This window comes from Copidosoma floridanum, unplaced genomic scaffold (assembly GCF_036245765.1).
Source record: "Copidosoma floridanum isolate Cflo_tuat_1 unplaced genomic scaffold, Cflo_Japanese_pri ptg000015l, whole genome shotgun sequence".
Taxonomy (NCBI): domain Eukaryota; kingdom Metazoa; phylum Arthropoda; class Insecta; order Hymenoptera; family Encyrtidae; genus Copidosoma; species Copidosoma floridanum.
Window position 1 is genome coordinate 5,905,281 of NW_028321892.1, and position 12,080 is coordinate 5,917,360.

At 34.1% G+C, this 12,080-nt stretch overlaps 2 protein-coding genes across 2 annotated transcripts; one reads left to right on the forward strand and one right to left on the reverse strand.

The window, feature by feature from the left end:
* Positions 1-347: 347 nt before the first annotated feature.
* On the reverse strand, positions 348-5,042 carry LOC149374724 (uncharacterized). Its single transcript, XM_089592276.1, has 2 exons — positions 4,376-5,042; positions 348-613 (listed from the first exon to the last, which is right to left on the reverse strand). The coding sequence occupies exons 1-2, from the start codon at positions 5,040-5,042 to the stop codon at positions 348-350; spliced, it is 933 nt and encodes a 310-aa protein (XP_089448402.1).
* Positions 5,043-7,892: 2,850 nt separating this feature from the next.
* On the forward strand, positions 7,893-9,650 carry LOC149374725 (uncharacterized). The gene is made up of 2 exons (XM_089592277.1): positions 7,893-9,194; positions 9,261-9,650. The coding sequence occupies exons 1-2, from the start codon at positions 7,893-7,895 to the stop codon at positions 9,648-9,650; spliced, it is 1,692 nt and encodes a 563-aa protein (XP_089448403.1).
* Positions 9,651-12,080: the final 2,430 nt, after the last annotated feature.

Consider the following 12,080-nt stretch of genomic DNA (forward strand, 5'->3'; position numbering starts at 1 on the left):
TAGCCCTCTTGTAGTTTACCATGTAAAAAAGCTGTTTCTATATCAAAATAATTAATACACAAATAATATTTTACAGCCAAAGTAAACAAGAGATTCTTAGGCGCCAAACAAACAACTAGGGCATAAGTGTCTTGGTAGTCCTTGCCTTGCATTTGGTAAAATCCTTTTGCCACAAGTCTAGCCTTGTAAATTAGCTTACCATTTTGATCTACCTTTTTCTTATATACCTATTGACTACCAATTACGTTAGTATTACAAGGTATGTCGGTTTGGGTCAAAGTCTGGTTATTAATGATTGACTTGAATTCGTTAAGCATGGCCTTCTTTCATTGTTCATTTTCGACGCATTAGGTTGCTTCATCGTAACATGTGGGTTCACCCTCTTTAACTATTGCTCCGTAGACAACGTAGTCCCTTAGATGTGCTGACACATTGCGTTCTCTTGTGCTCTGTCTTCGCTGATCTTGATAGAGTTCATTTGAAACCTGACTTAGCTGTTCGACTTCTTGGACACTATCCACTTCCATTTTATGGATCGGAACAAAAGTATGTTCTTGTTCTGGCTCAAAAGTTGGTAAAAATATAACTGATATACTTGTTTGTGGCGGTGTTTCTATGAGTTTTACGTCACGAGCCACAGTTATCTTTTTTTTTACTGAATTAAATAGCCTGTACCCCTTCTACTCGCATATTTAAATTACAGTAAATCTGTTGCTCTATGTGTGTTCGGTTACAGAATTTTTGTAACATAATTTCAAATTTTGTGTGTCATGCATTCTGTTGATATTATTTCGGTAACTATGTATGTATAGCATCTCTAAGAAAAGTCGCTTGAACCTATTACTTTTTCCGTGTCAAGAATTTTTACTTCATCAAAATTAAAAGAATGATTCGTTTTAGCAATATGGTCAACTAATGCAGACTTTTCTCTACGATGCTTACAATCATTCATGTGTTCATTTATTCTGGTTTTCAAGTTCCTAGAGGATTGACCTATGTAGCAACTATCGCAATCGTTTCATACAATTCTATATATAGCGTTATATCTATCTGTGTGTTTGGTTCGATCTTTGCCTAACCGAATAAATTTCGAGAACTTGTCAATATATTTAAAAATTACGTTAATTTTATTTCTATATAGATATCTCTTAAGGTGGCTCCAGCGCCTAGTGCCGTATCAAAATGGGGAGACTAAAAATTAATCATTATTTTCTTTAAAATATGGTATAAAATTATCGTAGAGACTGTTGTAAGCCATATTCTACATTTTATCTGTTACTTTAGTGAGTTAATATAAAAAAATAAAAAAGTTTTATGGTGCCCTAATTGATGAACTGTTACGGTACGCTCCTAAGTTCAAGAGTAGTTATACCTATATATATGTACTCTGCAGAATGCAGACAGCTGATAGCTGACTTGCACTCGCAACTGTATACTTAGTCTCCGATTATTTAAAAATTTTGTTCGATAACAAGACACTTTTCTCATGTCATCGAAAACTGCGTAATAATATATACAAGATAGTATGTTTTTTACACCTTACGGGTTATTTATATAAGTGCAGCAGTAGGTTGTATATCGCGTAAGCTTGCATTTCATATCCAACCCGTCTTAAAACTACGATTTTATAAGCATGATTTCTTACAATTTTCATCGTCAACCTTAATTTTTTTTTATACGAATAGAAAGATGGGAATCCAAAGAATATAATTCAATTTTAATAACCTCGGTTGGGTTATTTATAATTTTAACATTGAGGCCACTGGAGCCACCTTAATTATAGAGTCAAAGCCTTGGAAGTAAGGTAATATCATGAGACCCCTATTGTTAGAGACCACTCGATTTAAAGGTGTATTTATAGACAATATTGTCAGTCTTTTTTTGATATATTTGTTAATAAAATTTAACGGATATTGATTATTCAATAAAAATTTTTTTGAAATGTCTAAATTTTCCTTATGAAATTTGCTATCCGATAATTTGATACTATAATCGACTAGGGTATAAACAATGGCTATTTTTTGCGATAAGGGGTGATGGGAGTTATAATTTAAATAACGTCCAGAGTGGGTCGGTTTTCTGTACCAGTTGGTTATTTTACGGAACCATCACTTTCAAATATGAGTCTTAAATCTAGAAAACTGATCTCATTATCAACGGGGGTCTCAACAGTGAACTGCAAGTGTCTGTCATAATGGCTAAAAACTGTTAATGTTTCCTCGATGGACCCTTACGGAAGTTTATATGCATAAATAAATGCAAAAAAAGTTGCAATAAAATATGCAATAATATTTGCAGGTTTCTTTGCATTGTTGTTTGCATATTTTATTGCAACTTTTTTTGCATTTATTTATGCAATAAGTATTGCAAAAAAAGGAGCATAAATTTCGCGATGCAATAATTCTTGCAAATTTTCTTGCATCCAGTTTAGAATTACTTAAAGCAATCATTGGTCATTGAAGCCGATTTAAAGGTTATCAAACAAGATTTATGGTACCTGAAATATTTAAAAATTGCAAGCTATCATGCAATAAAATATGTATTGTGTTTTGCATGTTAGAACGCATATTTTCATGCAAATTTTCTTACATTTTCCAACGCAATAACTAACATGGACAAAAACTGACCAACGTTTCATGTCAGAAGAAGAATGGCAAATTGTCAAAAACTGCTTAATGGCGTAAATTTTGTTTTTCAACAGTGTAATTATAAATAAAATTTTGTTTTTGTACTAATAACACGAAAATAACCACTAATACATAATTGTTGCATTTTTATAAGTGTTAGTAGGCATATTTTCTGAACAAGTTTTTGGAATCATCTATGCATGAAAGAATAAAACAGTATGATAATTATGTAAAACTTATTAATATAATTTCACAATGATTTACCTTTTGCAATCGTAGAAATGATAATAAATGAATTTTAAACTCTACCTACCGACTACTTATTTACAATTTGGCAGAATCTTCTATCTGTAAGACACTAGTAGCAATTTCTCAGCGTATTTGATTCAAATGTGTGAGTAAACTTATTTTGACAAGGCCAATATTTGAATTACTTGTCTTATTAAAAGAAACAAAAATTAAGTGTATCCATTGAGGATACAATAGTTAGTCCGTACAATTTCTTTTTGTAACAATTTTCTAATACCAAAACAGCCAATTTCCTATGTACTGCGATATTGGCCAATTGTAAAGAATTGTTTAGAGATGATATAGTAATTTTACAGAAAATATTTTATTTTACATTTTTACAACAAGCCTTAGTTCTAATATGTCTTAAAAAACTTATTGGTACACTAATGATAAAATAAAATAAATTTTTGACACACAAATAACAAAATGAATTGTTCCATTTTTGCTTTAATTACAAAAACTTATTAAATTATAATTGCATTGGTGATATCGTTTTTAAATTCATCACAATTTCCAAAATGTAATAGACAATGAATATGGAATATTATTACAAATTTAAGCAGTATGCTATTAGTCTGTTTCTTGTTTATTTATTAATGGAAACGCACAGAACTTATTTTTAAATGGAATCTTGATAACTTTTGATTTAATGTCAAGTACTACACAACAATACACATTTTCGCTTTCTTCAACTATATAAGAATACGTATTTGATGAAAATTCTTTTGTCTTGCACATACTCTCATTGGGTTTAATATTAATTTTTTTCCCTAGAATTACATATTTACTATTACCTGACTGAGTTGTAACACAAAGCAAGTGAGTAACCGTTATTATATTCTCATTTTTCGTTAAAATGACAGAATTATTCCTTTTTTTTAACCGAGCATAGGTGTTGACATGAATTAATATATGATTGAAAATAAATCGCGTGTAAAACTGACAATCTTCCAAAATAGTTTCTTTAATAGATTGTTCTATAACAAACTTTTGTAAATTTGATAATGCTAAAGATTTTCCATTTCCAAATACTTTCAAGTCTTCTTCGTACTCGATACAGTTCTTGACGTGACACTGGTTCATTAAATTTATAAAAAAACTTATAGTTTCTTTGTCACATTTATCACTGTTCAAGATATCAGTATTATTTCTTATGTATCGTAGTCTAAAATACGACCTAAAGATCTGTTGTGGAATGCATTGTGTGCCAGAAAATAAATTTTTTATCACTGCGTTAAAACTTTCAAATGGAAATGTAGACCATGCCCACAACGAACCATACTTTGAAACATACTCTGGTAAATGGGTTAACAAATGAACGTTAAATTTCATATACTCTTTTCCGTACAGAGTTTCAATATCCTTTACAAAGTCTAGTAAGGCTGATTTTGCATGAGAAAATTCTAAAGGAGAAATATTTTCTCGTAGAAATATACTTAATCCAAGTACAAATTTACTCCAATGCTTGATATATTTACTACTTAATAAACCAGTTAAACAAGGTATCGAATAATATAAAATAAAATTTTTCCATTCACTTGCCTTCCATTTATTTTTAACAGGTTGCGGTACCCTTGTAATTTCGGTAGGTGGCATTATTGACATTAATCGTGCATTAAATTCTACTTCTACATTACCAAGGTAGAAATCTTTTTCACAATTTTTAGAATCAAACCACGCTAGAGTAAATAAATTACTGACTCCCAACAAGCAACTGTGGAGATAATCTGGAGGAAAAGACTTGATAATGTCGAATGAAGACAAGAGAGATACAATAGACGGTCCCTTAACCCCTTTTACTGGTTTCATGATATCCATAGCTTTTTTCTCATGTAGTATGTGTTTTCTTTTGCTCCTTAATTGGGCATCACAATACTTGTAAGCTCTAAAATGTCCTCTACCAACAATAACTTGCTCTCCCTCATGATAGCAGTAACAGCAGCCAAACCGACCATTGAATTGCATCATGTTCTGGACCATAGGTCGTGCAACAGAGTCTATTGTGCTAAGAATGGGATGCACTTTAATAAACATTTTTTTTTTTTCATGTACATTGTAATATTGTAATCCGTTTTCTTGCAAATCAACTAAGTCTTTTATAAATGGTTGTAAATACATATTCATGTTGGGCTTTTTCTTTCCTTCCCATAAACTGCATAGAATAATGCAATTTTTTCTAATACGGTATGGAAACTCGTTTATTGATACCATTATAGGCCATAAGGATTTTTTGGAACTCTTGAAGAAGCTTACACCATCAACGTTGAATTGAATTGTTATATCATTGTCATTGATAACATGATTTTCTTGTAAATGTTTATAAATTTTGCTATTCGTAACGTCATTAACATCACTTTTTTCTTTCAGATGCCTACTAAGGTTACTGCTTAGAATGTCCTCCAACTGTTTTTTCAAAGGCATGTGTATAAAATATGCTCCCTCACTTTTTAAGATTTTTTTAGTGTAATCTTTCTTGCAGCTTATGCAAGAGGACATGGAAGTATCATTGAAGGATAATAATAAAGAACAATCTTGACAAAAATAATGCTCGATTAATTCACATTCTGGGAACGCCTTTAGAAATCTATAATTAGATTTATATACTGGGGTAGGAAAGTGAAGATCTAGTAGGTCTAATTGACTTTTTAAGCAAACTTGTGACCAGTTGTACCTTAGAGACATAGCCATTATCAGAAATTCACTTTCTTTTCTGCTTACTCGACTACTTGGGATAATAGGTGACCACTCCTGAAACAAAATTGGAAACTTTATTCAAAAATAAAAATAAGCATCTTTTATTACTTATATCATTAGAATCATAATTCGAATTATTCGGCACGCAAATCAAGATATCGTCGACATAACGTACATAAAAGGGAACTAAGAAAAAACTCAGTTTTTTGAGGCAATCCTCCTCCAGACATCTCAACTTCAGGTCACACAAGACTGGACTCACTGGACTTCCCATAGCTGATCCAAAAATTTGTTTGTAGAATTTATTATTAAATTGAAATACGGTAGAATTAAGAATTAAGCTAACGCCTACACAAAAATCTTGACTAGAAAGATTTATTTTATTTCTTTATTACTTCCAGTTATTTTTTATAGATTTTAAAAGAATATTTTCACTTGTGTTGGTAAATAAGCTAACAATATCTAAACTAATTATTGTGTGATGTTGTGGTATTATAAAAGAATTCAATTTTTCTTTTATATGAAAACTGTTTTTTATGTATGAATTCGGTTTTGGAATGTTATCATTTAAAAATTTTGTAAAGAATTTTGATAAATTATAAGTAGGAGAATTAACAGCAGAAACTATAATATGTATGGGATTTCCAGCCTTGTGTTTCTTAACCGAACCATAACACTTTAATAAATCATTTTTGCTTATTTTGGACGATCGTATGTCGAACTTGCAATCCTAAAAAATTCCCAAGTTGCACCAACGCTTTACAAAAGTAGATACAGATTTGATCAGTTGATTCAATGGATTTTTTGATAACTCTGTATAATATTTATCGTTATTTAGCTGTTCTTCTACACTATTAATATATTCACTCCTGTCTAGAACAACAGTGGCATTACCTTTGTCTACTTTAGTTACTAATAATTCTTTGTTGTGTTTCAAAAGTAAAGCAGTTTTGTTAATATCATTTATTATTTTTTGATTATGAAATTTCTGTGCTTTTGTAGATTTCAGAAATTTGTCAAACATTTTTAACAAATTCGTTCTAATTTTATCAGTAAAAATAGGTACGAAATGTAAGCTTGTTTCTAATAATTTAAAAAATTCAAACTTTGAGCGTGTATTCATATTAGTCGTAAAATTAAAAGTTTCTCCCATTTTAAAAATATTATGGACTTTTTCTGGTATGGTAACATTAGAAAGATTGAACAGCCACTTTGAATCATTGTTGTTGTTGGCTACAGGAGTGGGAGACGCTGTTTGGCTAAACGATCGTTGACCCTCAGACGTATCGTCAACGCGTGTGTCCGAAGAAGGACTTTTAAAACTGTTATACTTTATGTCGTATAAATTTTTCCATTTCTTTTCAAGTTTTCGTTCTAAAGCTTGCAATTCAATTTTTAGTTTGAAAAATACAAAGGTTTCAAATTGTAATATGATGTTATGATCGATATTCTTATGTATTAATGTTTTTTCAATTATTGATATTGAGTTTACTAAAAATCTTTTATGTGTGTTGGAATCAAATATTTCAATATTTAGGATCGATTTTCTGAATCTAGCAATAATTTCTTTAATTTTATGATTTGCGTATCTACTCTTAAATGCAAGATTTTGAAAAGACGGTAATCCATTTTGTTCACGCCAATCGTGAACTTTTAATTCTCTTTTCATTTTCTAATTTTCTTTAGCTCAATACGTTAAATGCAATAGTTATATTTCCTGGAATTGTAATAGCTTTATCTTTGCTTTATCATCTAAAAGTAACACTTATCAATTTTATAACTTTCACTTTACATTTATACGTACTTTAATTTCAGAACTTACATTTTCTTATCTTATCTCTCTTTTTCTACTCTGACTCATATAACGACTACAGTGTACATTTGTATAGTTAACTTTAGTTATACTCTCCGCTATTATTGTAGTAAACCAGATACTTTTCAACAAGCAAAGAGCCAACATCAATTGCGCTCTGAGCTCCGCTAACCGCTATTGTAAATACATACGCTGTTAAATAAACGCTATTTAAACTACTACCACTCAACAGTTTATTGATCCTCAGTAATTCCCGAACAATCGAAATTAAGATCCCCGCGTTCGTCAAGCATTTTTTGCTTGAACGTAACATTTTGGTAGCAGAGCGTGGTTCGGGATTGTGAGAGTGACATTTGACTGTTAAAAAACTAACACAATATACGCTAAGTGTAGTGACCATCGTGTTTGTGTGCCAGTCAGTGCCGTGAACTTTTGATTTTGTGTAACGTTCATGCACGGCGGGCGGCATGGCAAGTTCGGCTGATGTATTACTCGCACGCCAGGAAAACCTTCAAAACGCTATAAAAAATGCTTCAGCAAACCTTACTAAGTTGGGTACAGCAAATTATTCTAACGCCGTTATTACAGTTCGTATGAATAGCCTGGATACGAATTGGAAGGAATTCAAAAACAATCATCTTACTCTTCTTAGCCTACAAGAAAATCTAAGCGAGCAGGATTATATCAAAAACGATGTCTACGCAAAAACCGAGGAATTTTATCTGACTGCCCTTGCCACTATGCTGTCGCTTCTCGAGACTTATCCTGCACCGATACTTCCGACTGCCGCATCGTCTTCTCAAGCTCCGTCAGCACCTACGTCATCTTCGCGCAAACTGCCCGAGATCAAGTTGCCGACCTTCACGTGTGACTACAAGTTGTGGCCAGAGTTTCGTGACTTGTTTATTTCTGGCGTTTCTTCCAGCTCGTTATTTAACAACGTTGAAAAGTTGTTTTATTTAAAATCGAGTCTGGCCGGAGACGCAGCTGAGCTCGTCCGCGGCATCTCTCTCGAGGGTGACAATTTTCAACGGACTTGGGATGCGCTGAAGTATGCATTTGAGGTGCCACGCGTGCAAGTTGATGCACTATTAAAAGGCTTCTTCTTGATAAAGTGTGTCAGTGGTGAGGATGCAGCAGACCTCCGTCGAATCCTTTCAACCGCCAAAAATCTTGTCGAAGGCCTTAAAAATCTTAAACGGCCAACAATTTCAGACGACGTCTTAGTTTACATCCTTGCAAATAGACTGGACGCCGTAACACGTCGCGATTGGGAAAAATCGCTTGGAACTTCGAGAGAGCCGGCTGCATTCAGTCAGCTGACTGAGTTTCTCGAGGAACACATCCTGACGCTGTCAAGCGTAGCCTCGAGCAACGGGAAAGGGCAGCGGTCAATAGGCATGCATGCGCACCAGGCATCATACAGATCGAAGGTGCCGGTATGTTCTCTCTGCTCCTTGCGTCATCAGCTGTGGACTTGCGAAGCCTTCAAAGCCAGGAATCCAATGCAAAGGAGGGAATTCGTGCTTGAGAAGCAGTTATGTGAGAACTGCTTGGGCTCTCACGAAGTTTCAACCTGTCGCTCCGGGAGGACTTGTTTTGTTTGTGAGGCTAAGCACCACACGTCTATACACGTTGACGCTTCAACAAACACCCATGTAGCTGTAGTCTCTGCGAATTCTTCTGTGCCGATTCGATGCGACGAGCCTCTCAACGTTTTAGTAAGCGAAACAACATCTTTTGCGCCAACATTGCTACCCACAACATGGGTCAGTCTGGTGGGGGCGGATGGCCAGGAACATTGTGTTCGAGCATTGATCGATTAAGGATCACAGTGCTCGTTCCTGTCGCAACGCTTGGCCAACTCACTGCAGCTTCCACGCAGCCCTGCTTGTGTATCGATCGATGAAGTAGGTGGTGTTCATCCTACAGCTGTCCTTGGCCGAAGCAGGATCACTGTCAAGTTTCGATGTGCTCCCTACTCTCTTGATATGGATGTGCTTCTGCTCAAGGCGGTCACGTCATATCAACCTCGAGTGCATCGGCCTACCAACGGATGGCCTCATCTACACGACCTGCAGCTTGCCGACCGTTTGGATTCACCATCTAGTGAACCAATTGAACTGCTACTAGGCGCTACAGTGTACGCCCAAATAATACGACCAGGTCTCCGTCAACCTCAGCGTCCCGATGCACCCATCGCTCAGCAGACTGCATTGGGTTGAATTTTATCCGGGCCGATCGGGCCATCTAAGCTGCCATCAACTCTATCATAGAATTTTAATTTATTTTTATTTGTTTATTTATTTATTTATTTATTTTTTTTTTTTTAATTTTTGATTTTGAATATGTTTAGGTAACAAATTGTAATATCTGCATTTAACTAAAAACTTACAATGTAGTCTAGCTATTCGTAAACATCTGTGTACCTTATAAAACTTTAAAAAGAGTGTATGGATGTCACCTCCGAATTGATGCTTGATCTGGCGTAAAATGACAGATACCATGAGATCCATTCGTGATTTCATCGTTGAGACAAGGCGGGCAAGGGTTGCGCCGGTGTCACTCATCGTGCGGCTTTCTCAAGTTGTCAAGGACAACAGTTGATGATATATCCAATATTACTTAAAATCCATAAAAAATAATTGGAAGTATTAAAGAAATAAAATAAATCTTTCTAGTCAAGAGTTTTGTGAAGGCGTTAGCTTAATTCTTAATTCTACCGTATTTCAATTTAATAATAAATTCTACAAACAAATTTTTGGATCAGCTATGGGAAGTCCAGTGAGTCCAGTCTTGTGTGACCTGGCGTTGAGATGTCTGGAGGAGGATTGCCTCAAAAAACTGAGTATTTTTTTAGTTTCCTTTTATGTACGTTATGTCGACGATATCTTAATTTGCGTGCCGAATAATTCCATCGAGGAAACATTAACAGTTTTTAGCCATTATGACAGACACTTGCAGTTCACTGTTGAGACCCCCGTTGATAATGAGATCAGTTTTCTAGATTTAAGACTCATATTTGAAAGTGATGGTTCCGTAAAATAACCAACTGGTACAGAAAACCGACCCACTCTGGACGTTATTTAAATTATAACTCCCATCACCCCTTATCGCAAAAAATAGCCATTGTTTATACCCTAGTCGATTATAGTATCAAATTATCGGATAGCAAATTTCATAAGGAAAATTTAGACATTTCAAAAAAATTTTTATTGAATAATCAATATCCGTTAAATTTTATTAACAAATATATCAAAAAAAGACTGACAATATTGTCTATAAATACACCTTTAAATCGAGTGGTCTCTAACAATAGGGGTCTTATGATATTACCTTACTTCCAAGGCTTTGACTTTATAATTAAGAGATATCTATATAAAAATAAAATTAACGTAATTTTTACATATATTGACAAGTTCTCGAAATTTATTCGGTTAGGCAAAGATCGAACCAAACACACATATGTGATGTAACGCTATATATAGAATTGTATGTAATGATTGCGATAGTTGCTACATAGGTCAATCCTTCAGGCACTTGAAAACCAGAATAAATGAACACATGAATGATTGTAAGCATCGTAGAGAAAAGTCTGCATTGGTTGACCATATTGCTAAAACGAATTATTCTTTTAATTTTGATGAAGTAAAAATTCTTGACACGGAAAAAGTAATAGGTTCAAGCGAATTTTCTTAGAGATGCTATACATACATAGTTACCGAAATAATATCAACAGAATGCATGACACACAAAATTTGAAATTATGTTACAAAAATTCTGTAACCGAACACACATAGAGCAATAGATTTACTGTAATTTAAATATGCGAGTTTGTTGACTTGTACTGGGGCGGGGTGGCTGTAGCGTTGTGTGACTTAAATATACTCATGTACAGTGACACACTTACACTGACCGATAGTATAGAAGCACGATCGGAACTTAAGAAGTGCGTATTTTTCGATCTACCATCCATCGTGATACCTATAGCCGCTATTGTCGTGGCTATGTGAGTGTTCATTGTTGTGCGATTTTCTTGTAAAGTATTGTTGACTTGAAATATTATTGTTTCATATTTTTATATTTTTATAATTGTTTTTTAGAAAGTTGTACCTGATGAGGGCCTTGTAACGTGGTTTACTGTACGGGCCAAAACGTTGTTCACAGCAATAAACGATTTCGATAGCATCACCAAGAGAGTCATTATTTCTTCATAATAATTATCTGCTATCACGAGAGCCACTGAAGAACGAATTAATAAAATGTCAAGCAATAGTACAAGCACCCATCAACCAATGACCCAGGTCTCTCACTGGTCACTTAATTAAAGAAAAATATATCAATTCATAACACAAGCGCCTATCACCCAATGACCCTAGGCTCTTCCTCGTCACTTTGCTGCATAGTACAATATTAAGTATTCACACAAGCGCCTATAACCAATTAAATGACCTACGCCGCTTACTGGTTGCTTAGCTGCATGGTAAAATATTAATGATTAACCCAAGCCCCTATCACCCAACAACCCAGGTAGCTTACTGGACTCTCTATTGAATAATAAAATATTCATTTTTAACACAAGCGTTTTTTACCTGATGTCCCAGGGCGCCTACTGATTGCTTTGCTGAACAATGAAATATTAATTATGAATACAA